The sequence below is a fragment of the Crinia signifera genome, chromosome 8 (genome assembly GCF_055691185.1).
Source record: "Crinia signifera chromosome 8, ASM5569118v1, whole genome shotgun sequence".
NCBI classification, from domain to species: domain Eukaryota; kingdom Metazoa; phylum Chordata; class Amphibia; order Anura; family Myobatrachidae; genus Crinia; species Crinia signifera.
The window spans coordinates 161816845-161843681 of NC_139224.1; the positions used below are offsets into that span (position 1 = coordinate 161816845).

Genomic DNA, 26837 nt, shown 5'->3' on the forward strand with positions numbered 1-26837 from the left:
AACGTGGTAGTTGGGAGCTGATTGGCTGGCTTGGTAAATAGACCCCTATGGTTCGTATTCAGAATTGCGTGCAAATGTAATAGCGAATTCCTGTGCCAGGTGAGCCGGTATACAATTTGATGTGTGGCTTCTTTGCAAACATATAATATTCCACAATGCATACATATATTAAATGACCGCTGTGTGGGCTCTTTGGAGCATCTGAAATATTAAGCAATCGAGATACAAATATAATTTTGTTTTTAATTTTGAAACCACAGTTTGCATTTAATGGGTGTGTCCATAGTCACCTTTGTCCAATCAGATGCTGCCATTCATCCATAGTCAACAGTTCATAACTTGTACCAGGATTTCTCTACCTGCGAGTCTGTTTTCTGGGTACATGCGTCTTTTTGGCCACCAGTTGGCCAACCATTCACATCTATACTGCACAACACACCTTTACTGTACTTACGCCTCATCTACATGCCCACTGCAACGTCTGTCCTGGTCCCCTGGTGCCATGCTCAGTCACAAGCCCGAGTTACGGCTAACTCCGAATAAGGCTCTTTATCTAGCAGATGATTTTATATTTCTTTCCCATCAGCCAATGCTGGATCCCGTGATACACAAGATGATAACGTTTGTGCAGGGTGTGGAAGAGAAAGATCTTAAGGACAAGGTAATCTGATCCACTAGACTTTCACGTAAAGCAAAGTAGGGTTTGTTATTTCAGCGTTATTCTACTGCTTTATATACAATCTCCCTGTTCTTTTATATCTGTCGTTCCTGGGCTGGCAGGTTTGTCAATAAGAGAAATGGAAAATGTGCGCACATTGGGGCAGATGTATTAAGGTTGATGCTCCTTAGGTCGACACCAGAAGGTCGACAGGGTCCTTAGGTCAACTGGCGGAAAGTCAACAATGCAGAAGGTCGACACATATATGTATATATATTTTAGGCTTCTAGATGCAAAACTGTGGCAAGGCATGATGGGATTTGTAGTTTGACAACATCAGGAGAGCCACAGGTTGGCCAGGCCTGCCCTAGTGGATGGTAAGATGGCCTGTTGTGGAACCACAAGGAGTGTCGACCTTTCTTGTGCCGACCGCACCCCAGATAAAAGGGGGTATTCAATCCCGGATTCCGATTGTCGGGGTGTCCCCTAATCGGAGATAAATAAAAGGTAATAACGCACCAACCAATCAACTCCAAACTGTAAATTTTCAAGCGCCAGCTGATTGGCTGGTGCGTTATCACCTTCTACTTTATCTCCTCTCCAGGCTTTATTACATCTGCCCCAATATATCTGTTGTTCTGCTCGTTAATAGGTTGATGTATTATTGGCATAAACTTGTACATTAGGGGTACTTCCAGTTTTCATTATTTCCAGAACTTATTGACCATCACTGGTCTCCCATCAGATCAGGAACCAATGACCGTGTTGCAAGAGGGGAGAGGCGGTGACACTTCAGTGCTGGTGTCCAATAGCCAGGCAGGCCTGGGTCGGAGGGGGGAGTGTGCATCCGGTATCATTCTCCCAGCAGGGGTGGATTGGGCAGCTCTGATCAGTGCGGTGCAGACAATATGCCGCATACTACACCACTTTCCGCTGAATAACCGTGTGGGACGGAAGGAACGCCTGCCCAACAAAGGGGGTTATTCTGGTTGGTTCGCAAGGCTGCCTTGCCTGTCCACCAAATGCACCCCATGAACTGCTCGCCGTGGGTGCACACACCATGGGTCTGCACATGCACAGAAACGGGGGATCCAAATAATTATGAATAACCCCCAAAGTGAGAACGCTGCCTTATAAATGACGTCCAAACCTCCAACTTTCTCTGCCCTTGTTTCCCACCTACACTAGGTTATTGGAGGGTGGCCTGATGGGAATTCTCATTCATTCTCTTTCCAGATGAACCAAACATATAAACAATGAAAGTGGTAAAGACAAAGGGCAATAATGAGGGGGCTGGTGGGAACGTAATTCACGGCACTTAGCTAAGGGCCTTCGTTCATACTGCCCAGCAATTTAATTGCCCATAGCAATGCATTGAGGTGTTTCATACTACCCTGTGTAATAGTCTACAATCCTCACATTAGTAGCTGCATGGTGTGGTCAGTCTATAGAAAGAGGAGAACAAATCAAAGGTAAAGGTCCAGAAATAGTACCCCGCTACATCTAGATCACCTGCAGGGAAATGCAGTTTGTTTGCACAGTAGCAGCTGAGCTCTATCCATAACCCCGTCCTTGCAGGTACATGCTTCCACTTGCTTGTCATTGTGATCTATAACCGCAGTCTGTCTTGCAGAGGTTGGTCAGTATACCAGAGCTCCTGTCGGCCATTAAGCTGCTCTGCATGCGGTTCCAGCCAGACCTTGTGAATGCCGTGGATGACCTCAGGCTGGACATCCTACTCCGAATGCTCAAATCTCCGCACTTCAGCGCAAAAATGAATTCTCTAAAAGAAGTAAGTCGCCTCTGCGGGGGATGGGCTTGGAGGCCTGGTAAGGCCTGCGCCACTTGCCTGCTTTATTTCCATTACACTGCCCTGTGTAATGAATGAGTTGCAAAGTATGGTGGAAACCTTTAGCCACGGTGTAGAGAAAAGCATTTCGGACTAGATCTGCTCTCTTTATACTTCACACAGAGCATTGTCGATTATTGTGGCTCTCTTCTGCTTCAGCATCTCTTATTATCGGTTGTATGAAGTTACTCCAGAGTTTAATCCTCCCAACATGACCCTCACCAGGAGGGGCACAATGCTCCGCTCCTGCACTTTCCTCTCAATGTACAGATGGAGCTCAGCCCGTCTTTGTAGGGGCTGGCGATTCCATAACCAGCCCCCGCCAGTGGGCGCGCACGAGACGCTCTCGCACGCGCCCCCTGGCAACAGAGCATGCCTCTGGTCCCCGCCGCAGGTACCCCTCGCCGCCCCGAGCACCCCCCTAACCTGCCCGTCTCCCTGAAGCGGAAATGGGCAGCGTCCCCGCCGAGAGACTACGACGCATGTGAGGCGCACGCGCGTCCCAGTTCATTGTAGCCCCTGTCCGCCGGCGCTAGCCAGCGGGGAGGGTCTAGCGAGCCCTGGCCAAGGATGGCAGGGGCTACATCTGTATGATTGCCATCACCTGTGGGGAAACACCTTTCTTATCAGTTAACCTGTTCAACATGAAGTTAATACATACATTAAGAAGAAAATCCAGGAGCAGACATTGTTCCCCTCCTGGAGAGGGTCATGTTGGGAGGAATGGTTTAATGGAAGCAGATAATGGTCAGATTTGAATGTTGTGTTATTATCACAATAGAGTAAGATTCCTACTCTTGAATGATTCTTTTCATCCCAAGGTAACCAAATTAATAGAAGATAGCACTTTATCAAAGTCAGTGAAGAATGCCATAGATACGGACCGGCTTCTGGACTGGCTGGTGGAAAATTCTGTCCTTTCAATAGCACTGGAAGGTATGTATTATGTTCTGTATCTCCTATCCGGTATCTGGACGGCTCATGGACAGTGTCTGGGTAGACAGTCAATAGTCAACTTAAAAGCAGGTAGGCAATGTAACATAGCAATGACGAAGGCAAGTCAGATGCTTGGTTGCATAGGGAGAGGTATCGGCAGTAGAAAGAAAGAAGTAATAATGCCACTGTATAGGTCATTGGTACGACCTCACCTAGAGTATTGTGTTCAGTTCTGGAGGCCATATCTCCAGAAGGTTATAAATACATTAGAGACTGTACAACTAAAATGGTGCATGGCATACATCACAAAACGTACCAGGAAAGACTAAAAGATCTTAATATGTATACTTTAGAGCAGAGAAGGGAAAGGGGGGACATGATAGAAACTTTCAAATATATCAAGGGCTTTACCAAGGTACAGGTGGGAGACATTCTTCACAGGAAGAGGAGCAACAGAACACGAGGACATGCACTGACAGTAGAGGGAGGAAGATTCAGGGGAAATGTGAGGAAGAATTACTTCACAGAAAGAGTAGTGGATAAGTGGAATAGCCTCCCATCAGAGGTGGTAGACGCAAATACAGTAGTACACTGTAAACATGCTTGGGATAGGCATATTGATATCCTTAGAGAAATAAGGATCAAATATGGTTTGAGGGAACATGTTAAAATAGGGGCAGACTAGATGGGCCAAGTGGTTCTTATCTGCCGTCACATTGTATGTTTCTGACTGACAGCTGAATTCCCCATTGACCGTGTCTTTGCCGTATCCTCTCCTTGTTTCTCTCCCCTCAGGTAACATTGACCAAGCTCAGTACTGTGACCGGATAAAGGGAATTATCGAACTGCTCGGCAGTAAATTGTCCTTGGATGAGCTTTCCAAAATCTGGAAGATACAGGTGCGTGATATTCGGTGACCTCTATGGTAACCGATCCCTGACTACTGTGTCATTGGGATACGGTCGCTAGGTCGACATATATTAAGTCAACCACTAAAGGTGGACAGGGCTTGGGTTGATATATGAAATATGTTGAGATGGCTATGGTCAGAAGGTTGACACAACCATTAGGTCGATGATCGGAAGGTCGACATAAGTTTTTCACATTTCATTCCCTACCATCCACTAGGGTGTGGAGGGACAATATAGTAGTGTGCCCGAAGCATGGCGGGTGGACACGGTACACTGATACGGTGTCCATGTCGACTTTCGGGACAAAAAAAAGTGAAAATCTCATGTTGACCTGATGGTTGTTTCAACCTACCGACACGGTCTACCGTGGCCATGACAACAAGTTTTACAGAATACAGTCCAGGAGTCATCCCACCATTTACATTGACACCCAATCCTATGTCATGTAGTGGACAAGAATGTAACCCTTTAGGGTCTGATGTATCAAGCCTCAAAAACTGATACAGTGAAGAGTGACAAACAACCAGCCAATCAGCTCCAACTTGTCATTTCATTTCAAAGCCAGCCTGTAGTGTTCGTACTAGCACCCGCTGTCTTTGAAAACTCATGCAGTTCCTGTTCCCTGCCTGGGGTGTCGCTGTCTGCTGTAGTGCTTCGAGTACAGTGTGGTCTGTTTATCAGCACTGATATGCAAACCAGACCTGTGCTAGAAACACCACAGCAGACAGCGACTCCACAGGCAGGGAACATGAATTGCATGAGTTTTCAAAGACAGCGGGTGCTAGTACGAACACTAAGCCTGTATCCTGACAGTTAGGAGCTGGTTGTTTATCACTTTTTGACGTTTCGTACATAGGGCCCGTAGCGTTGAAGCTCCTGCAGGCTGTACAAGGTGTTCTATGAAGCTGTTCTCTGTCTCCAGAAGCTGCTTTCTGTTCCCTAATCCGGTGTCCTGTTGTCTTTCCCTGTTCGCAGTCCGGGCAGTCCTCCACTGTGATAGAAAACATTCATACCATTATTGCTGCTGCGGCTGTGAAGTTCAGCGCCGAACAGCTCAACCATCTTTTTGTGCTTATTCAAAAGGTAAAGCACCAAAGTGTCCCGAATTCTATCATTAGGATGAGCGGGGTTCCACTCATGTATTGTAGGGCCTACAGGGCGCTCCATACGGAGAAGGATGTTACCCGTAGAATACTGCTGTCCTCTATCCTGTGTCCACATTTATCTGTCCCTCTCCGCAGAGCTGGGAAACAGAGTCTGACCGAGTACGGCAAAAATTACTGAGCTTCATCGGTCGCATTGGGCGAGAATCTCGCAACGAGACCACGACCGGAAAGGTGAGCGTCTAGAACAATCCGAAGCACCTCCGGACTGTCGCGGCCACCTGACTCACATCTGTTCTTGTTACAGGTCCTGGAGGTCCTCTGGGATCTCGCCCACCTGCCCACTCTACCGTGCAACTTAATCCAACAAGCCTTAGAAGAGCACCTGACAATCCTTAGCGACGCCTATGCAGTGAAAGAAACCGTAAAGAGGAGTTACATTATAAAGTGCATAGAGGACATTAAGAAGGTTTGTCTCATGGAGATCTCTGTTACCTGCAATACTCAGGTCTTCTGGTTTTCCCAGTTGATCTTTTTGCAAATAGGTGGATTGTGTCTGGACTATGGTAATTTCTATGTGTGTGTGTGTGTGTGCGTGCGCACATGTGCAGCTGTTGTTTTCCTTTTTGGTTTTGAAACTTTTTGGATCATTTATATGCTCCATCCCCTACCAAAATGGAATGAGTACTTGGTGATGCCACTTCAGCCTCTTGGACCCGCACCCTCTGCTGCCAGAAGAAGGTGGGCTCGCGGCCTTTTCTGCACATATGTGTATCAGGCACATGTGTAGTGAAGCCCCAGCTTAAGCCGGGTGCCGGATGGGGTCCCAACAGTCATTTACCCGACATCGGGATCCCGACTGTTAAAACACCGACAGACGGGTTCCCGACGGCCACCGGCTATTCTCCCTCTGTGGGGGTCCACGACTCCCATAGAGGGAAATAGAATAGGTGGCCGCAGCGTGGCGAGCGCCGCGAGCCTGCAAGGGGCATTGTTGCGCTCGCCATGCTGTCTGAGTCTGGCCAGTCGGGATCCCGACTGTCTGGATCCTGACTGTCGGAACCCTATACCACACCCCTTAAGCCTATGCATGCTCAGAAGGAGGATGCGGCATTGCTGGCTACTGTGGACACTGCATTTATTGTAGTTTAGGTGGTGCCTTCTACACTTTCTATGGCAGTGGTTTTCACATTCAGTCCTCGAGTAACTCCAGCAGTTCAGGTTTTAAGGATATCCATGAACAAGTGCAGGTGATTTAATTAGGACCTCCATTAGTTTGGCTGTACCATTTGTGCACAAGCATGGCTATCCCTAAAACCTAGGGGGTTATTTAATCTGTGCCATTAACAACAACAATGCTGCTGTTACCGACAGCATTGAAGGCTGTCAGATCCGTGTTGTCGAATTCACGCCCATTTCCGATAATTTGTGGCCATTTCAACCATTTCAGGAGTTTCCGACACTCGACTGCCGGTACTTTGAATACACACAGCGAAAACGTCCAGTATTCATATTTTCGGGACGTTCGGACAGTCAGAATCCCAGATTGAATACCACCTCACTGTTACGGTGCCTTGAGGACCGAGTTTGGGAAACCCTGTAGTATGGTACAATAATCAGGAGTTATGTTTGAGCTAACTAATATGATGGTGTCTCCTCTCTCCCCCTTTCCAGTCATCTCAGCACAACAATCCACAGGTTGTGTGGGTGGTCCCAGCCTTACGCCAGCTCCACGAAATCACGCGGTCATTTAACAAGCAGACCTATCAAAAGCAAGACAAGGTAAAGGCTCAGGGTCCAGTTGTCTCCTGTTTATCTTTTACATTAGAGTTTATGTAGTTCAGGAGGGTTTGTCGTAACCTGTTGTCAACGCTGTTTCCATGTAAATTTGTTTCTCTCTGTCTTCAGAGCATCATTCAGGACCTGAAGAAGAATTTTGAAATCGTCAAGTTGGTGACAGCGAGTTTAGTGGCATGCCATCGATTGTCAGTCATCGCTGTCGGTCCCGGTGGGCTGGTCGGATCATCTCTGGTCGATGGCAGATACACTTACCGGGAGGTATCTGACATTGAACGTCTTGCTTTAGAAATCAAATATAAGTAGAGGTTGAGTGTGTTCCCCAATATTAGAACGGTTTAATTCGAATGATCATTGTTAGTACCACGTGTCAGAGTCTGTTATGCAGATCTAGAAATGTGGATCCAGCTGTCGCTGCAGGAAAAACACGGATAACAGGAACACAAATGATTATGCGTATGTTATTCTCTAATATCAACTCATTTGCTATGAGTTTGAGACATGATCCTTAACCCCTTCCTGACAGAGCTAGTTTTTGCGTTCCTGACAGAGGCATTTTTTTCAAATCTGACAGGTATCACTTAAGTGGGGATAACTTTTTTTTGCTTTTACTTATCCCAGTGATTTTGAGATTGTTTTTTCGTGACACATTGTACTTCAAATTAGTGGTAAATTTGGGTCGATACAGTCTGTGTTTTTTTGTGAAAAATACCAAAATGTCGTGAAAAAATGGAAAATTTAGCGATTTGCAAAATGTTAAATTTTCTGCTTGTGAGACAAATAATCATACCACTCAAAATAGTTAATAACTAACATAGACCATATGTCTACTTTATATTTCCATCATTATTTCAACTTCCTTTTAATTTTTTTGGACACTAGGAGGCTTACAATATGAATAGCAAATTCTCAAATTTTCAAGAAAATTTCAAACACTGATTTTTTTAGGGACCAGTTCAGTTCTGATGTGACTTTGAGGGACTTGTATGTGAGACACCCCCATAAATGATGCCATTTCAAAAACTGCACCCCTCACAGTATTCAAAACAGCATTTTGGAAGTTTGTTAACCCTTTAGGTGTTTCACAGGAATTAAAACAAAGTGTAGGTGAAATTTCAAAATTTCATTTTTTTTGCAGATTTGCAATTTTAATACATTTTTCTAAGGAACACAGTACATTTTACTAGAGAAATGTGACTAAAAATTGATTCCCCCAATTCTTTTGTTTTCATAAATATCCTATATGTGGCCCTAGTGTGCACGTTGACCAAACCACAGGCTTCATAATAGAAGGAGCACCTACTTGATTTTGGAGACTCATTTTTATGAGATTATTTTTTAGGCACCATGTAGGTTTCTAGGCACCATAAGATGCTAAAATTTAGGAACCCCCCCACAAGTGACCCCATTTTGCAAACTACACCCCTCAGGGAATTCATCTAGGGGTATAGTGTACATTTCAAACCCCCAGGGGTTTCACCAATTTTGATACAAGTGGGCAGTGAAAATGAAAAATTACATTTTTTTACACAAAAATGCAGTTCTGGCTCAAAATTTTTCATTTTCAGAAGGTATGAAGGAGAAAAAGCACCCCAAAATCTGTGCCCCAATTTCTCCCGAGTACGGCAATGCCTCACATGTGACCAAAAAATACCAGTTGGGTGCATGGCAGGACTCAGAAGGGAAGGAGTGATTTTTGGATTTTGCAGCTCAGATTCTGGTGGAATTTTGGTGGGTGCTATGTCGCATTAGCAAGACCCCCCAAGCACCAATACAGTGGAACCCCCCCACAAGTCACCCCATTTTGCAAACTACACCCCTCAGGGAATTCATCTAGGGGTATAGTGTACATTTCAAACCCCCAGGGGTTTCACCAATTTTGATACAAGTGGGCAGTGAAAATGAAAAATTACATTTTTTTACACAAAAATGCAGTTCTGGCTCAAAATTTTTCATTTTCAGAAGGTATGAAGGAGAAAAAGCACCCCAAAATCTGTGCCCCAATTTCTCCCGAGTACGGCAATGCCTCACATGTGACCAAAAAATACCAGTTGGGTGCATGGCAGGACTCAGAAGGGAAGGAGTGATTTTTGGATTTTGCAGCACAGATTTTGGTGGAATGAATGGTGGGTGCTATGTTGCACCAATACAGTGGAACCCCCCCACAAGTCACCCCATTTTGCAAAGTACACCCCTCAGGGAATTCATCTAGGGGTATAGTGTACATTTCAAACCCCCAGGGGTTTCACCAATTTTGATACAAGTGGGCAGTGAACATGAAAAATTACATTTTTTTACACAAAAATGCAGTTCTGGCTCAAAATTTTTCATTTTCAGAAGGTATGAAGGAGAAAAAGCACCCCAAAATCTGTGCCCTAATTTCTCCCGAGTACGGCAATGCCTGACATGTGACCAAAAAATACCAGTTGGGTGCATGGCAGGACTCAGAACGGAAGGAGTGATTTTTTGGATTTTGCAGCTCAGATTCTGGTGGAATTTTGGTGGGTGCTATGTCGCATTAGCAAGACCCCCCAAGCACCAATACAGTGGAACCCCCCCACAAGTCACCCCATTTTGCAAACTACACCCCTCAGGGAATTCATCTAGGGGTATAGTGTACATTTCAAACCCCCAGGGGTTTCACCAATTTTGATACAAGTGGGCAGTGAACATGAAAAATTACATTTTTTTACACAAAAATGCAGTTCTGGCTCAAAATTTTTAATTTTCAGAAGGTATGAAGGAGAAAAAGCACCCCAAAATCTGTGCCCCAATTTCTCCCGAGTACGGCAATGCCTCACATGTGACCAAAAAATACCAGTTGGGTGCATGGCAGGACTCAGAAGGGAAGGAGTGATTTTTGGATTTTGCAGCTCAGATTCTGGTGGAATTTTGGTGGGTGCTATGTCGCATTAGCAAGACCCCCCAAGCACCAATACAGTGGAACCCCCCCACAAGTCACCCCATTTTGCAAACTACACCCCTCAGGGAATTCATCTAGGGGTATAGTGTACATTTCAAACCCCCAGGGGTTTCACCAATTTTGATACAAGTGGGCAGTGAACATGAAAAATTACATTTTTTTACACAAAAATGCAGTTCTGGCTCAAAATTTTTAATTTTCAGAAGGTATGAAGGAGAAAAAGCACCCCAAAATCTGTGCCCCAATTTCTCCCGAGTACGGCAATGCCTCACATGTGACCAAAAAATACCAGTTGGGTGCATGGCAGGACTCAGAAGGGAAGGAGTGATTTTTGGATTTTGCAGCTCAGATTCTGGTGGAATTTTGGTGGGTGCTATGTCGCATTAGCAAGACCCCCCAAGCACCAATACAGTGGAACCCCCCCACAAGTCACCCCATTTTGCAAACTACACCCCTCAGGGAATTCATCTAGGGGTATAGTGTACATTTCAAACCCCCAGGGGTTTCACCAATTTTGATACAAGTGGGCAGTGAACATGAAAAATTACATTTTTTTACACAAAAATGCAGTTCTGGCTCAAAATTTTTAATTTTCAGAAGGTATGAAGGAGAAAAAGCACCCCAAAATCTGTGCCCCAATTTCTCCCGAGTACGGCAATGCCTCACATGTGACCAAAAAATACCAGTTGGGTGCATGGCAGGACTCAGAACGGAAGGAGTGATTTTTTGGATTTTGCAGCTCAGATTCTGGTGGAATTTTGGTGGGTGCTATGTCGCATTAGCAAGACCCCCCAAGCACCAATACAGTGGAACCCCCCCACAAGTCACCCCATTTTGCAAACTACACCCCTCAGGGAATTCATCTAGGGGTATAGTGTACATTTCAAACCCCCAGGGGTTTCACCAATTTTGATACAAGTGGGCAGTGAACATGAAAAATTACATTTTTTTACACAAAAATGCAGTTCTGGCTCAAAATTTTTCATTTTCAGAAGGTATGAAGGAGAAAAAGCACCCCAAAATCTGTGCCCCAATTTCTCCCGAGTACGGCAATGCCTGACATGTGACCAAAAAATACCAGTTGGGTGCATGGCAGGACTCAGAACGGAAGTAGTGATTTTTTGGATTTTGCAGCTCAGATTCTGGTGGAATGAATGGTGGGTGCTATGTTGCACCAATACAGTGGAACCCCCCCACAAGTCACCCCATTTTGCGAAGTACACCCCTCAGGGAATTCATCTAGGGGTATAGTGTACATTTCAAACCCCCAGGGGTTTCACCAATTTTGATACAAGTGGGCAGTGAACATGAAAAATTACATTTTTTTACACAAAAATGCAGTTCTGGCTCAAAATTTTTCAATTTCACAAGGAATGAAGGAGAAAAAGCACCCCAAAATCTGTGCCCCAATTTCTCCCAAGTACGGCAATGCCTCACATGTGACCAAAAAATACCAGTTGGGTGCATGGCAGGACTCAGAAGGGAAGGAGTGATTTTTGGATTTTGCGGCTCAGATTCTGGTGGAATGAATGGTGGGTGCTATGTGGCATTAGCAAGACCCCCGAAGCACGGTGAAATTATGAACCTAATATTCCATAGATGTGTGGTATAATTTAAAACACTCCTTTATACATAGGCCGGGTTTGTCGGGGCAAGTGTCACACTGGAAAATAGTTTGCTTTCTTATTCCCTTTTTATAGCAAACTTTGCACCTTTTTTGTGTCCTGCCCTTTTTTCCAGTGGAGGGGATTTCATCAGGAAAATGCTGCCCTGGTACAATACGGGGGCCAGTACTAGAAGTACTGGGGCCCTCTGCCTGCTGGTTCCCAAATATTAGGCCCTTTATGACTTCCTCTTGAAAGTGCATAAATGTCCCCCTCTGGCCGGTAGAACGGAATAGCACGTAAGCGTTATACAGTGCCATCTGGATGATATACACGGCCACCTTCTTGTACCAGATTTTTGTTTTCCGCAGGGCACTGTACGGCTTCAGTAGCTGATCTGAAAGATCCACTCCGCCCATGTACCTATTGTAATCCAGGATACAATTAGGTTTGGAGGTGTGGGTACTGGTACCTCGTACAGGGACGGAGGTGGTACTGTCTCCGTGAATTGTTGTCAGTATAAGGACATCCCTCTTGTCCTTATATTTGACCAACAACATATTTTCGTTGCATATTCCCCTGCTTTCACCCCTTCTCATTACTTGGGCAATGTGCGTTTTTGGGAGGCCTCTTTGGTTCTTGCGCACAGTACCGCAAGCTGCTGTACCTCTTGAACCAAGGGCCTTAAACAGGGGGATGCTAGTGTAAAAGTTATCCACATAGAGGTGATAACCTTTATCCAGGAAGGGGTGCACTAAATCCCAGACAATTTTCCCACTAACACCTACGAGGGAGGGGGGGGCATTCTGGCGGTTGAATTCTTGAATCCTTCCCTTCATAAACCCTAAACCTGTGGGTGTACCCTGAGGTGCTTTCACACAGTTTATACATTTTTATGCCATACCTTGCCCTCTTACTGGGAAGGTACTGGCGGAATTTAACCCTTCCTTTAAAATGTATAAGGGACTCGTCGATACAAATAAATTTTTCAGGGATGTACACCTCTTCAAATTTGGCACTGAAATGATCAATGACCGGCCTGACTTTGAATAGCCGGTCAAAGGTGGGATCATCTCTGGGTGGGCACTGTGCATTATCGGTGTAATGTATAAATTTAAGAATTGTCTCAAATCGAGTCCGGGTCATGGCCATACGGTAAAATGGAGTACTGTACAGAACATCTGTACTCCAATATTGCCTAATTTCTGGCTTTTTTACTATGCCCATATGAAACACCAGACCCCAAAACGTCATCATCTCTACTGCATCTACAGGGGTCCACCTAGCAAATGATGACGTGGGGTTTTGAGCAATAAACTGCTGGGCATATAAATTAGTTTGGTCCACCATTAAATTTATAAAATCATCAGAGAAAAATAATTTGAAAAAGTCAATTTCTCTGAGACCTGTGGAATCAAATTGGATTCCTGGCATGGCCAAAAACTCAGGAACCTGGGGCTCAAAATTGTCTGGTGGTGGGGTACATACGAGATCAATTATTGGGGGGGGGGGGTCTCAGCTGCTCTACGGGGGCGTCTTTGAGGGGGTCCCTCATCACCAGAGGAGGAAGAGGAGCTTAAGGCAAATCCTTCAAATTCCCCGCTTGCATCACTGGCTGTGTCAGAGTCAGAAGCAAGCATGGCATATGCCTCCTCCACTGAATACATTCTCCTGGATGACTGGGAGGACATTTGGGAGGACATTTGGGATGCCATTTTTATTTTTGTGTTACTGGTAGTGAAATGTTTCAACACGTGTATAGTGTAGGGGGGGGTACAAACTTTATTTCAATCCGGGGGGTATGTAGTGTGTAGTGTGTATGTAGTGCAGAAAAAAAAAAAAATACTTTATACCAATAAAAAAAAAAAAAATGAAGGGGTTAAAAATAAAAAATTTAAGGGGTTAAAAAAAAAAAAAAAGGTCCTGCGCCAAAAATTGAGCACAGATGTTGGTCAGTAACGTCTGTCACTGAACAGCGCTCAAAGGCAACAGGAATTTGATCAAAAAAAAAAAAAATAGATCAACCCTGTGCCGAAAAAGATGATCAGTGATGTACGTCACTGATCAGCGCACAGCGGCCACAGGACACCCACAAAATCACAGTGTGTGTAAAAAAAAAATTAAAAAAAGACCCCACAGCACACACACAAAAAAAAAAAGGTGATCAGTGATGCGACACTGATTACCAGTGAGGTGCAGCAGGTGCACAACCTTTGGTGCAACTGACAGGTCTATATAAAAAAAAAAAAAACCTCTGTACCCCCAAAAAAGTTGCTGATCACCTCAGATATAGTGATCAGCACAAAAGGCGGGGGCAGCAGACACAAAATTTAGCACTCTCTGTCACTATCTCTCTCTATCTCTCTATCTCTCACTATCTATCACTCTATGACACTGCAGCAGCAGCACTGACAGGTATATCTATATATAAAAAAAAACCTGCGCCCCCAAAAAGTTGCTGATCAGTTAATTTATACTGATCAGCACAAAAGGAGGGGGCAGCAGTCAGTTATATAAAAAATATATAGCACAATCTGTCACTATCTCTCTCTATCTCTCTCTCTCTATCTCTCTCTATCTCTCTATAACTATCACACTGCAGCAGCACAAAATATAGCACTCTGTCACTAGGCCTCTCTATCTATCTCTCTCTCTCTATCTCTCTCTCTCTATCTATAACTATATCACACTGCAGCAGCACAAAATATAGCACTCTCTGACACTATCTCTCTCTCTATCTCTCTCTATCTCTCTCTATCTCTCTCTATCTCTCTATCTCTCTCTATCTCTCTATCTATCTCTCTATCTAGCTAGTACACTGCAGCAGCACAATTTCACAGGAAGGCACAAGTAGCAACAGGATCCAGGAAGCAGTGATGAAGCAGCGATCAGGTAAGTATGGAGCAAGTATGGAGCAAGGTTCTGGTCAGTATGGCGGCAGGGGGGTACGGTGACCGCACTGCACGCTATTCCAGACCGGAATGGCGTCTGCAGTGCAGTCACCGTTAGTTTAAATCCCCCTCCTTGGCTGTGATTGGTCCGTCGGTCCGACGGACCAATCACGGCCTTTGGGGGCGGGCGGGGTGAGGTGGGGTGACACCAGTGTCACCCTTACACCCCGCGGTGATTGGTGCTGTACTTTACAGCACCAATCACCTCTGATCCCGTGTCACCGGCGAACGTTATTCGCCGGTGACACAGGAAAACGCTGTGAATGGCTGTTCACACTGAACAGCCAATCACAGCGATCGCCGACGGGGGGGCGGCATCGCAGCCCCCCCTGGGCATGCACGGACATGTCTGCTGTCAGGGACAGCAGACATGTTGAAACTGTCACCGCGTCTATAGACGCGGTGACAGTTTAAATCCATGACGTACATTTACGCCATGTGTCGGGAAGTGCTTCCCGACCATGACGTAAATGTACGTCAAATGTCGGGAAGGGGTTAAGGGGCATACACATGTACAGATGTGTGCTAAGCAATTTTGCTAAGCTATTTAGGGTAGGCGATTTCCTGCTATCAGATCTACCATGGGGAGCCCATACACATGCAGAGATTTGTGCTAAGCAATTTTGCTTAAGCCAGAAAAGGCCGGGTAGTGGTTCAGAGTGAGAGATGGCACTCAGAATCTCTCATCCTGTACACACACAGATTTCAAGTCACTTGATAAGCAATGTGACTAGATTTTGACTGCATGCATTGACTTAGTTGAGATAATTAAGCTCTTGGGGCATACACACGGAGAGATCTGTGCTTGCTTTCTAAGCAATTTAGTCAGATCGCTTAGAAAATAGCACAATCGCTCCTTTACTTAATACAACCTGATACATGTAGAATTCTGCCATCTAGTGGATTATCCACGCACTGCAGCTAATAGAATGCTTTTGAATACAGTATACAGAACTAACGCATTCCATGAAAGATCCACATGTTTTTGTCAGGGAAATGTTTGGTAATAAAAAAAAAGAAAAAATATTATGGAAAGTATCATTAATACTGTTACATATATTTCAATGTGAATATTTATAGAATTGAGCAGCCTAAGATAAATATCAAATGTTTATTAGAATCATGTTGAAAATTTGTGTATTAAATAATACAGAAGGTTAATAAGCAATTCATTTGGGACTTACCCCAAATGTCTTTCTATTTATGGATGTAATATGGATTACGCATAGCTCAATACATAATACACGGTTTTGGCTATTTAATTAAACTAGTTAAAGATTGAAATAAAATAAGTGGTTTTGATGTAATAGGCTATCATCTAGGTTGCCTCCTTATGACAGAATGGATTATATAATTCTTTAAAGGGATCAAAATGCCTGAATAAAATTCCATATAATTAAAGGCTAAGGGGAGTATTCAGTCTTGGGTCACGGCTGTCGAGCTGGCCTGACAGCTGTGTCCCTGTCCCGTTCTGCTCAACCGAGAAAAAGCAGGCGGGATTCAATGTTCCGCCTGCAGGACGAGAAGGGGGTGTGGCCGCTATCTGCGGCCGGGAAGCTCGTCAGTTCCCAGCCATTCTCGGCAGAATGAGCCCGACTGCTTGTGAAGTCGGGCTCGTTCTGCCGAGGTACCCCGTTTAATGTTGTCGGGGAAGACAGCATTGAATACCCCCCTAAGGCTGATTCTCAGCTCTATGGGGTTGGTTCACAGATGTGCACTGGCAGCCACTAGATGACCCCTGACAGAGCAATTTTAGTATTTCTCCATTTGGGCGCGCACAGCCGCCACGGCTGATATTTCGCTTATGATTTTCCATCATTTTGATGGGCTGGTAACTAGTAAAAAATACTTTTTCATGTTCAAAAAGGTCCAGAAAGCTCTTTAACAAAGTAGACACATCTGGCTGTTATTCGGTGTGCCAGATAAAGATGATCTAATCTAGCAAATGATCTGGTTTTAAAGAATATACTAAATATTTTGTCAGATTTTTTTCCGCAATATATGTTTATTTAGTTGTTACTGCTGAAAAAAATGAATAATTCCATAATTTTTAAATATTTCAGTATTTGGAAGCACATCTGAAATTCCTGGCATTCTTCCTGCAAGAAGCCACCTTATATCTTGGCTGGAGCCGCGCCAAAGAGATCTGGGAGTGTCTTGTGACCGGCAATGATGTCTGCGAACTTGACCGTGAAGTAAGTGCCGAGTGGAAGAAATGGACCAGGTTTTATGTTCAGATTTGCATGCCGGTAGCCCTTGGTACTCCCTTCATGTGTACAATGATCCCCCATGAACCGCCCGGGGCCTTCCTTGGCAGCAGGATCGCATGCCTTCCTTTTCACATGTGATATATCTCATGCGACCCCTGTTCCTAGCCGCCAGGAGGGTGGCCCGAGACAATTGTCCGAATGTGCCATCAAACGCATCCGATTTGGGGCGATTTCTCAGTGCAGTCTGTCGGGTATAGGAGAAATTGGCACAATTTGCTGTAGTGTATGGGGGGGCCTTTAGTCCTCTCTATTCCCCATCAGAAAACGCCAAAGACTGACATTTCTTATAGTAGGGGCAGATGGTAACCTGGTTACAAGAGACCACTATTGCAGATTGATGAGTATCTACCTTTTGATCCAAAGAGGATGCCTAGTAGGCAAAGATGTTCTGATCAAGAACCCCAAAATAACAGGGAGATTTGTCAAAGTATTGTTAGTACCTGATGTATCTCATAGTGGGGCAGATTTATTAAGCCTGGTGAATCGATCAAATGGAAGATGCTTAGTCCCTAACTGTAATTTTTTTAAAAACCCAACCTGAAACGACAGGAGTTGATTGGCTGCTGTGTTATCACCTGTCACTTCGCCAAGCTTATTAAATCCGCACATCTTATTATACGGTTGGCCGGAATGGCAGCAGAGAACTCTATCACAGAAAAAGAGACAAAAATCAGCGCTATGAATAATTACTCAGATACTTGTTGGATTGACTTTACATGTATATTGAAATTAACAGGAAGTATAAAAAAACATTTCATATACCATTTGACCATGGGTTGAGAACATATATAAATCTTAAAAAATAAGAATAAAATCAAACAATTGCAAATTTGCTATGGTGATCGCTTTTGACGCGGTCTTCACTGTCCGTTCCTATATTGAACCTGGATGAATGAGGACCATATCAAGAGTGGGAAATTACCACCCACCTGTTGGATTTGGAGGATCGGAGTTCCTCTTATGTAGATCCACATGGATAGCCTACCTTTGATACAGCGAAACGCGTCAGGTGGATTACAAGCTTCAGCAATACTTTCTTGCCCGCTGCTCCAACCAGCCTGTACAGACCGGAATCTCCTCCAATTTACAACTAGCGGTGCCTTCCACACCTATCCATTTGTTATCAACCCATTGTCGAATGGTACATTAAATGTTTTTTTATATTTCCTATTAATTGCAATATGCATGTAAAGTTAATCCAAGTAATTATTCATAGCGCTGCTTTATTCTCTTTTTTTCGTAATCACATTTGTCAGATTGGACGTACCTGATACTTTTTGCAGCTGCTCTGAAGTCAAACCGCTCTTGCCCACTGCGCCCCCATTGGTCCCCTTCCCCAAGGTGGAAAGGGCATCTTTCTATACTAAGAGACCTCTATCAGATATTATGTCTAACTGGTAGAAGGTGATATAACATAGTAATTGCACTGATCCCCTTGGGATGGAACCGTTCTGCCTGACACCTGATCAGTGGAACCAAGTGGCCTGATGTGCTTCACTCTGGGTCCACATGACGGTTGTTCTGACAGTATAGCGGATGGGTTACAGTATACAGTGGACTCAGGTGCACAGGACGGGATGCAGTCAAAATCCCAAATGGGTCATAATACGACAAGGAAAAAATCCCGACATTTAAAATCCCGACAAGGACAAAATACCGACAGGGTCAAAATACCGACATACAGAATGTACAGGTGAAACAGTCAACGTGACTTTCCGTCGACAGGTCGCAAGGTCGACATGGGTTTCTGCCTTATAACTCAGGCCAGCCAGGGACATGTGTAACGAAGAACGGTTCTCCATATGTATTACAGATGTGTTTTGAGTGGTTTACAAAAGGGCAGCACGATCTGGAGAGTGACGTCCAGCAGCAACTTTTTAAGGAGAAGATTCTGAAGCTGGAGTCCTATGAAATCACCATGAACGGTACGGGGACTGGTCAGCCTGCTGGGGGCTGCAGAGAATCCTGGTGCTTACTCAATGCCTCCTGACACGGTCCAGGTGTTGAGGATGGCTCAGCACAGATGGTTAAATCAATATGAAGCAGGTTCTTACTAAGTCCCCATGTATACACCTAAAACCTGGATGGTTAATGTTCCTTGAGGACCACATTTGAGAAGCTGTAGTGAGGGTTATATTTATGTTAACTACAAAGACCACCATGGTTGTAAAAACGTTATAATAGTTTATTATAAGATCTGATTCCTGAATTTTCCATTTTGGATGTACTTGGTGCCTCGGGATTGGTTATTTGGGGCCTGGCGGTCAAGCTGTCTGGCAGACGCAATGATGTCTGCCTGTGACACAACGGTTCTGGGATAAAAGATGGACAGTGTCTAGGGCAGGCATTCACAACCACGGTCCTCAAGGCACACCAACAGTGCAGGTTTTACTGATATCCAGGCTTCAGCACAGATGGTTTAATCAGAATCCATCAGATACTAATTAAGTCACCTGTGCTCAAGTCTGGATATCTACAAAACCTGCACTGTTGGTGGCCTTGAGGACCGTGGTTGGGAATGCCTGGTCTAGGTCAACAGTCATTGGGTCGACCACTGATGGTCGACAGTGATTCGGTTGGCACCAGAAAATGGTTGAGATACACTAGACTGGCATTGACTCGAGGTCGACACAAGAAAATGGTTGACGTAGTAAAAGGTCGACATGAGTTTTTCAGGGATTTTTGGGTCTGTCAACAAGGGCACGTCATCGACATGTCAAAAGAAAAAAACCCTGAAAGTCATTTAGACCTTTTCCTGTGTCGACCATGTCTGTCGACCATTTGCTTGTGTCATTGACAACCTAGTTTATGTCAACCATTTTTAGGTGTCGACCTAATCACCGTCGACCTAGAGACTATTGACCTAGACATTGGCGACCAGATACCGACACAATCACCCTACTTAATGTCAAAGCGGGAGCATGTGATTGTTTCGGCGATGGTCTGAAAAAGGTGCCAGGTTATATCCCTTTCACACCTACAGAGCGGGGTCATGCCCGAGAATGTGTTCCTGGACGCTTCACGGGAATGTACCCTTTAACACCGCACTAAGACCTGGGATCGACTCGTGACAGCCCCGTTCACACTGATCCCGGGAAATCCCTACAAATACATATGCAGGTCATTAGAAATGGACTCCAGGGCTCTGAAAGATGACATCAGTATTTGTGAGCCCAAGAAAGGTCCAATCAGCAGCATTTTTAAAGTCCCGTGTACCTGATCCCAGGTACGGGACCATTCACAATGATCGCATCCCGGGTCGATTCCGGAATCCACCCAGGTCAGGACCGGGGTAGAAATCCCGGAATGCTTATCCCGGGATATTCTTTCAAGACCCTTTCACATTGAGCTAAATCCCGGGTTGATACACGTTCATGTGCAAAAACCCGGGATAAAATTGTCAGTGTGAAAGGGGTATTAGAGGGATAGGCTACAAGTCCAGCGCCAAGCTGGTGTTTTATCAGTAGGCAATATGTTCTTCATAGACAGGGGTTGTATGCACCTGATATCCTGTTTGGGTGGAGGGTGTCAGATTGCTGTGTAATCTAACACATTTTATAGGCTGTTGGCTTGTACATTATCTCTTTATAGAGTTCTTAAGATCCTCTCATATATTTTGCTTGCAGGTTTCAATCTCTTTAAGACCTTTTTTGAAAATGTAAATCTTTGTGATCATCGGTTAAAGCGGCAGGGTACCCAGCTGGTGAGTATATGACGATCACCGCTACAGAAGCTTGTGCTGATTTAAAAAAAAAAAATCTTTAGGTCTAAATAAAGTTTTGATGCTTCAGGAATAAGAATTTCTGTTCTGGTATTTTCAGCACGTGGAGAAGCTGGAACTGATCGGCATGGATTTCATTTGGAAGGTTGCTGTGGAATCTCCAGATGAAGAGATTGCCAATGAAGCTATACAGCTGATCATTAACTACAGCTACATCAACCTCAACCCAAGGCTGAAGAAAGTAAGTGGCTGATTTGTGAGGGACGACACAACTCTGTGCTGGAGAAAGCGTTGCAGCAACTTGTTGTCTCTTCCTTAGGATTCCGTGTCATTGCACAAGAAGTTCATAGCCGATTGCTACACAAGATTAGAGGTAAGGCGCTCCTTATAGCCCCCATTACGTCTGATCTACTCGCTTCATTTTGATATTTAGTTTGTTCTAGATTCCTTCATCTGGCTTATTTATTTGTTTCCTTCAGTTTAGTTAGTTTCTTGGTTCAGGCAACACCTTCACTAGGCCATAGAATTCCATTATCTGTTCGTTTTCATTGGTTCAGTGCAGGCATAGCCAAACTGCGGCCCTCCAGCTGTTGTGAAACTACACATCCCAGCATGCCATGCCATAGTTTTAGCATTCCCTAATAGAAAAACTGTGGCAAGGCATGATGGGATTTGTGGTTTCACAAAAGCTGGAGGGCCGTAGTTTGCCCATGCCTGCACTAGTGCAAGTTAGAAATTTCTGGTTGGTTTGAGTAATGTTCGCAAACCTTACTGCCTATATTAATCTTCAGGCGGCTAGTTCAGCCCTCGGAGGCCCCACCCTGACCCACGCAGTCACCAGAGCGACGAAAATGCTGACTGCCACCGCTATGCCGTCGGTGGCCACCTCTGTGCAGTCCCCATACAGGTAAGCGTTTGCAGTGGACGCGGGTTTGTAACTCTAGAAGGAGTTTCTAGTCTCGCATTACAGTATAATACACATTCTGACGTCTTTTTATGTATATGCGGTATCTGTTTGGCCCTCCATCTTCAACTGATAAAGGTGCGCTGCCGCTTTACATAACTCATGGCGTGCAGACTGTAAGCTGCTTGGTTTCTTTATGCGGCTGCTTAAACATTTGAGGGAAGCGTTGGTTTTATGTTGATATTTGGGTAACAACATGAATATTGTATAATGCAATAAGGATCTCTGTGGGCTTACATACATATTTGTTCTTTTTCCACCAGGTCCACCAAACTGGTCATAATCGAGAGACTTCTGCTATTGGCAGAGCGCTATGTGATCACTATAGAGGTAAGTGGTTTATTGTAGACCAGGGGTAGCCAACTCCAGTCCTCGAGAGCTACCAACAGCGCACGTTTTCCAGGTCTCCTCACAGAATCACAAGTGAAGTAATTAGCTCCACCTGTGGATCACTTATGTGTCAGTGAGTATTGAATGCACCTGTGCCACAGCTAGGTGATCCAGAAAATGTGAACTGTTTGTAGCTCTCGGGGACTGGAGTTGGCTACCCCTGTTGTAGACAGACAAATAATACACGTTAAGCCGTGCGGGTGGGAAGACTCCCCCACATCGGTCAATTCTCAGTTGCTGCAGTCGGCCGGTGGGACTGTGATAGGCCTGTACCACGCACATAGGTCTGTAGCTGGTCTAGTTAAGAAGCCGTAAGCAATACAACTTAATATTAATTGGTTCTTATTACGGAGTAATCGGATATAGTTCATTTGCTAACGGACAAAATACGGACAGGTACAGAACATGACAATCAAAATACCAACAACCTGAAAATACTGACAGCACCCAGACAGGTCCAGCACCCAGACAGGTCCAGCACCCAGACAGGTCCAGCACCCAGACAGGTCCAGCACCCAGACAGGTCCAGCACCCAGACAGGTCCAGCACCCAGACAGGTCCAGCACCCAGACAGGTCCAGCACCCAGACAGGTCCAGCACCCAGACAGGTCCAGCACCCAGACAGGTCCAGCACCCAGACAGGTCCAGCACCCAGACAGGTCCAGCACCCAGACAGGTCACAATACTGTCAGCCAAAATATTGACACAAATAAATAATACCGATTTTAGTTTTTCAAGATTATTTTTTTCTTCACAAAAATTGACTTGTTCATACTTTACCACGCCAGTGGACATATAGGGCGAGCCATGTGGTACACTAATATACTGTGTCCATGTCGACATTACAACTGTGTTGGCATTATGATCATGTCGGCATTTTAACTGTTGGTATTAAGTATTTACACCCTGCCTGTCGGCATGTGATCATACTATGTAATATCAGACACAAATGCGACACGTGCAGCCAGCGGTAACGCGCTGTGGAATATGTGTGCGTTATAGAAATAACTGTTAGTAAATAATACATTGATAATTAAATGGTATAGATATAGTGTCCATGACGCTGGCGAGTGCGTCTGTCCCCCCTTTGGGGAGTAACGATAGACACGTAAGTGCTGATTTTGTGTGTTTGTTGCAGGATCTGTACTCTATTCCCAGGACAATCCTACCTCACGGTGCCTCTTTCCATGGACATCTACTAACGTTGAACCTTACTTATGAATCTACCAAAGATACTTTCACCATAGAGGTACGTTCTCACACCAGGACGCTTCTATCGCAGGTTATAGAAAAGCCCCTGCCATGCCCTCTGCTCTCCGCTCTCGGATCCCCCTCTTCCTTACTCCTCTCCAGTACTCTTAGCATTATTCTTATATGGCGCCAGATGTCCGTACAGGGAAAATGACAGAAATGTAACAACCAATTCAATACTGCAAGCTTCAAACAGGCCGTACAGGGAGAAAATAATAAACCAATGAGAGGTAAAGATGGCTAAGAGAATGGCGGTAACATCCGGCAACCCAGTGTCCTGGGAAACGTGGACGGGAAGGATTAGGGCTGCTGGCTGTGTGTGTGAGAGCTCGGAGAGGATGAGAGGACGGTGCAGGTGGAGGTCCCGGGAGCATTAGCAGCAGCATTCAGCATATAGTAGATGAGAGAGAGGTGGGAGAAAGGGAAATCAGAGAGTTGGCAGTTGCAGTTAGGGATCCAATCCCGGGATATTTACTTACATGTGCGGTGCGGGCGGGCAGTGAAGCCGGGAGGCGGGTGGGCAGTGAAGGCTGAAGCTGGGAGCACGGCCGGTGATGCAGTCAGGGTGGGACGGTGGGCTGATCAGATGGGAGGGCAGCGTGCCCAGGACAGTCACGCTGCGTAGAGCCGCACTGCCGGGGACGGGAGAAGCCAGGCAACATCTGCGCAGTCTAATGCCGAAATCCCGGGATTGGAAACTCCAATACCAGCATTTTAGGGTCCAAATCCCGTGATCGATTGGCCACCCTAATTGCAGTAGTCCAGGTAGGATATAACAGTGGTGGGCTTAGTAGATTCAGTAGCCTCCAAGGTGAGGACGACCGTATCCTGGAGATGTTGCAGATGTGAAATTGTCAGGAGCATGAAGGGTGCGCAGAAACATTAAGTAATACCCTTTGCTTATTCCATAGCGCACAAGGCATCATGACGCATGATCACACAACTTCATTTTATGGCTGGCAAATTCTATTTTATTTCAGCACACCTTCTGCGACTGAGGGATCGTTCTCTTTTTAATGTGTTTTCTTCCCCCTGCTCACATCCTAGGCCCACAGCAATGAGACCGTCGGCAGCATCCGCTGGAAGATAGCAAGGCATCTGAACTGCCCTGTGGAAAACATGCAGATATTTGCTAATGAGACCTTGGTAAGGAATCAGCTGGTGCCGTGTAGCGAGAATCCATTGTGGGAGCAGCTGATAAAACAGGGTTTCTCTGCTGCCGTTACGTTCGTTTGTGTGAGCGCATTCAGGGACCCTGAGGGCCCTTACTATGTGTGTGTGTGTACGAATGTTGCTGTTGCTGCATCTTGCCAGCAGGATACCTGACACAGCACTCTGCTGCTAGAATCACAGCATTTGTGCTACACATGTGCACATTGTGCCTGGCTCACACAGAGTGCTGTAATGCTCTTTTATGGCAGTGACTATGGGGCACAGAAGCGTAACGGGCCCGCCTCTGAGGCCTGGCTCAACTGCACCTACTGTAAGTGATACTAGGTTCTTGGAATTGTCAATGAAGCGCTGTGGAACACAGTGTTAACTTAGGGGCACTGTGTGACCTGTACTGGCAGCAGGACACAGCAACATATTTGGGTGTATTAAATGATTTTTGTGACAGTGAGCAGTGCGGACTGCTCGCTGTCACAGCTCGCAGGGTCCCTGCATTAGCCGCGAGCCTCGCTGTTTGGAGGAATCATCACGTAGAATAGGGTGAGCGGGGGTTAAACGGCGAGGATTGCATTGAATACGGCCCATTAACTTGTATAACGGGAACTTGGGTGCATTGTATGGTGTAACTACTGCTCTACAATGTGGAATAACATTAACTAGGGAACCACACTATTCAAAAAATGAACTACTTGGGGGTATAAAGTAACTGCCGTGGAGAGGTCCCTTTAGAAGGTGATAAGGGCATCTTCAAAATGTTGCTATGGGACCCACAAAGTTCTGCCTATGCCCCTGCCATTACTAATGAGTTTAATCACTTGGGAACCCTCTTTGTCCTTGACGAGGAGCAGAAATATATATTGTTTTCTCAGGGAACACCGCCTCATTGGGACATATTACTTCAGATGTGTTTCAATTTTATTTAAAAGGTTGGTACTTGTTTCCTAGCTCGGCGCCACCGATTTTAATCATATGTAATCTGGTTTATCAGATCGGGTCGCATCGCATGCGACGCGATGCTGTCTGACCCGATTTTTTATTGTACAGCCACCCTGATGGCTGATTACTATGTTAAATGCACCGAAACACCCGATTTTTAATTGTACACCCACCCTGATGGGTAATTATTATGTCAAATGCCCCCCCATCCCAATGCCACCCCACTATCAACGCCAACCTGAAGTGTGGCGAGCGGCGGCGGTACGCGTCCTCCGACCTTTTCATACCCCCGCTATCCACGTTGGCGTGGAGTTGATTTTATATAGTGTGACGAGCGCAGCGAGCCACCGAGCCCGAAGCGAGGGGACGCGTATTACTTCACATGTATTCCGTGTCCCCTCGCGGGGCTCGCCACGCTTCGGGCTCGGTGGCTTGCTGCGCTCGCCACACTATCTAAAATCAGCTCCACGACGACGTGGATAGTGGGGGCATGAAAACATCGGAGGACGCGTACCGCCGCCCCACGCGGGCTCGCTGTGCTCGCCACGCTTCGGGTTGGCATTGATAGTGGGGTGGTGTTAACAATGGGGGGGAGGGCTTTTGACATAATAATTACCCATTAGGGTGGGTGTACTATTAAAAATCTGGTGTTTGGGTGCATTTTATATAGTAATCAGCCATCAGGGTGGCTGTACAATATGAAATTGGGTGTCATCGCGTTGCATCGCATGCCATTTTAAAATTGTATAGGAAGCTCTTTAAACCCGAATATCTGGTCAGATCGGGTCCCATCGCATACCTTAACTAAAGGGATTCGATGGGACCCGACGGGCGCCGTGCTAGGAAACAAGTACCAAAAGGTTTAATATTAAATTCAAAAGATGTTAAAAACATCCATTAATTGCGCTGCTCTGCTCTAGTTGACGGTGAATAAAGACCAGAAGCTGCTTCATCAGTTGGGCTTTTCCGACGACCAGGCACTCACCGTCAAGACTTTGGGAAGCGGCACCCCATCAGGTAGCTCTGCAGATGCCTCCGCCAGTTCCAGCAGCAGCAGCTCTGGCTTCAGCTCCTCCTATGCCATGGAACAGGTCAGTGACACCAAGAACAGGAAATCAAATTCCTTTTATGCTTCAGTATGCCTAGCCATCTGATCACATGATCTTTTAAATGACAAGTAGTCTCCCACCTAACGGATTGTCCTCTCAATCGTAGGAGAAGACCCTTCCAGGCGTGGTGATGGCCTTGGTTTGCAATGTGTTTGATATGCTTTACCAGCTGGCCAACCTAGAGGAGCCCAGGTAATAGTTTGTGGAGGTTAATCCCCTAGAATTGTATCCATGTTTTTAATGGACAAATATATACAGCAGTTTATTGGTTTGGTGCTAAATCGTCTGACAACC

The 26837-nt window shown here is 45.4% G+C and overlaps 1 protein-coding gene across 2 annotated transcripts in view; it reads left to right on the plus strand.

Annotated features, from left to right (window-relative positions):
• Nucleotides 1-26837, plus strand: part of USP24 (ubiquitin specific peptidase 24) — a 130115-nt gene that overhangs the window by 31076 nt on the left and 72202 nt on the right. For both annotated transcript variants that reach the window (XM_083157587.1, XM_083157588.1), the window contains exons 9-28: nucleotides 587-661; nucleotides 2292-2450; nucleotides 3329-3443; nucleotides 4239-4342; nucleotides 5330-5437; nucleotides 5596-5691; nucleotides 5765-5926; nucleotides 7132-7239; nucleotides 7366-7515; nucleotides 16796-16927; nucleotides 18816-18927; nucleotides 20629-20705; nucleotides 20824-20964; nucleotides 21043-21096; nucleotides 21515-21630; nucleotides 21951-22017; nucleotides 23216-23326; nucleotides 24376-24474; nucleotides 26355-26525; nucleotides 26650-26735. In XM_083157587.1, the coding sequence (XP_083013713.1) occupies nucleotides 587-661; nucleotides 2292-2450; nucleotides 3329-3443; nucleotides 4239-4342; nucleotides 5330-5437; nucleotides 5596-5691; nucleotides 5765-5926; nucleotides 7132-7239; nucleotides 7366-7515; nucleotides 16796-16927; nucleotides 18816-18927; nucleotides 20629-20705; nucleotides 20824-20964; nucleotides 21043-21096; nucleotides 21515-21630; nucleotides 21951-22017; nucleotides 23216-23326; nucleotides 24376-24474; nucleotides 26355-26525; nucleotides 26650-26735 (2243 nt within the window). The remainder of the gene's footprint in view (nucleotides 1-586; nucleotides 662-2291; nucleotides 2451-3328; nucleotides 3444-4238; nucleotides 4343-5329; nucleotides 5438-5595; nucleotides 5692-5764; nucleotides 5927-7131; nucleotides 7240-7365; nucleotides 7516-16795; nucleotides 16928-18815; nucleotides 18928-20628; nucleotides 20706-20823; nucleotides 20965-21042; nucleotides 21097-21514; nucleotides 21631-21950; nucleotides 22018-23215; nucleotides 23327-24375; nucleotides 24475-26354; nucleotides 26526-26649; nucleotides 26736-26837) is intronic.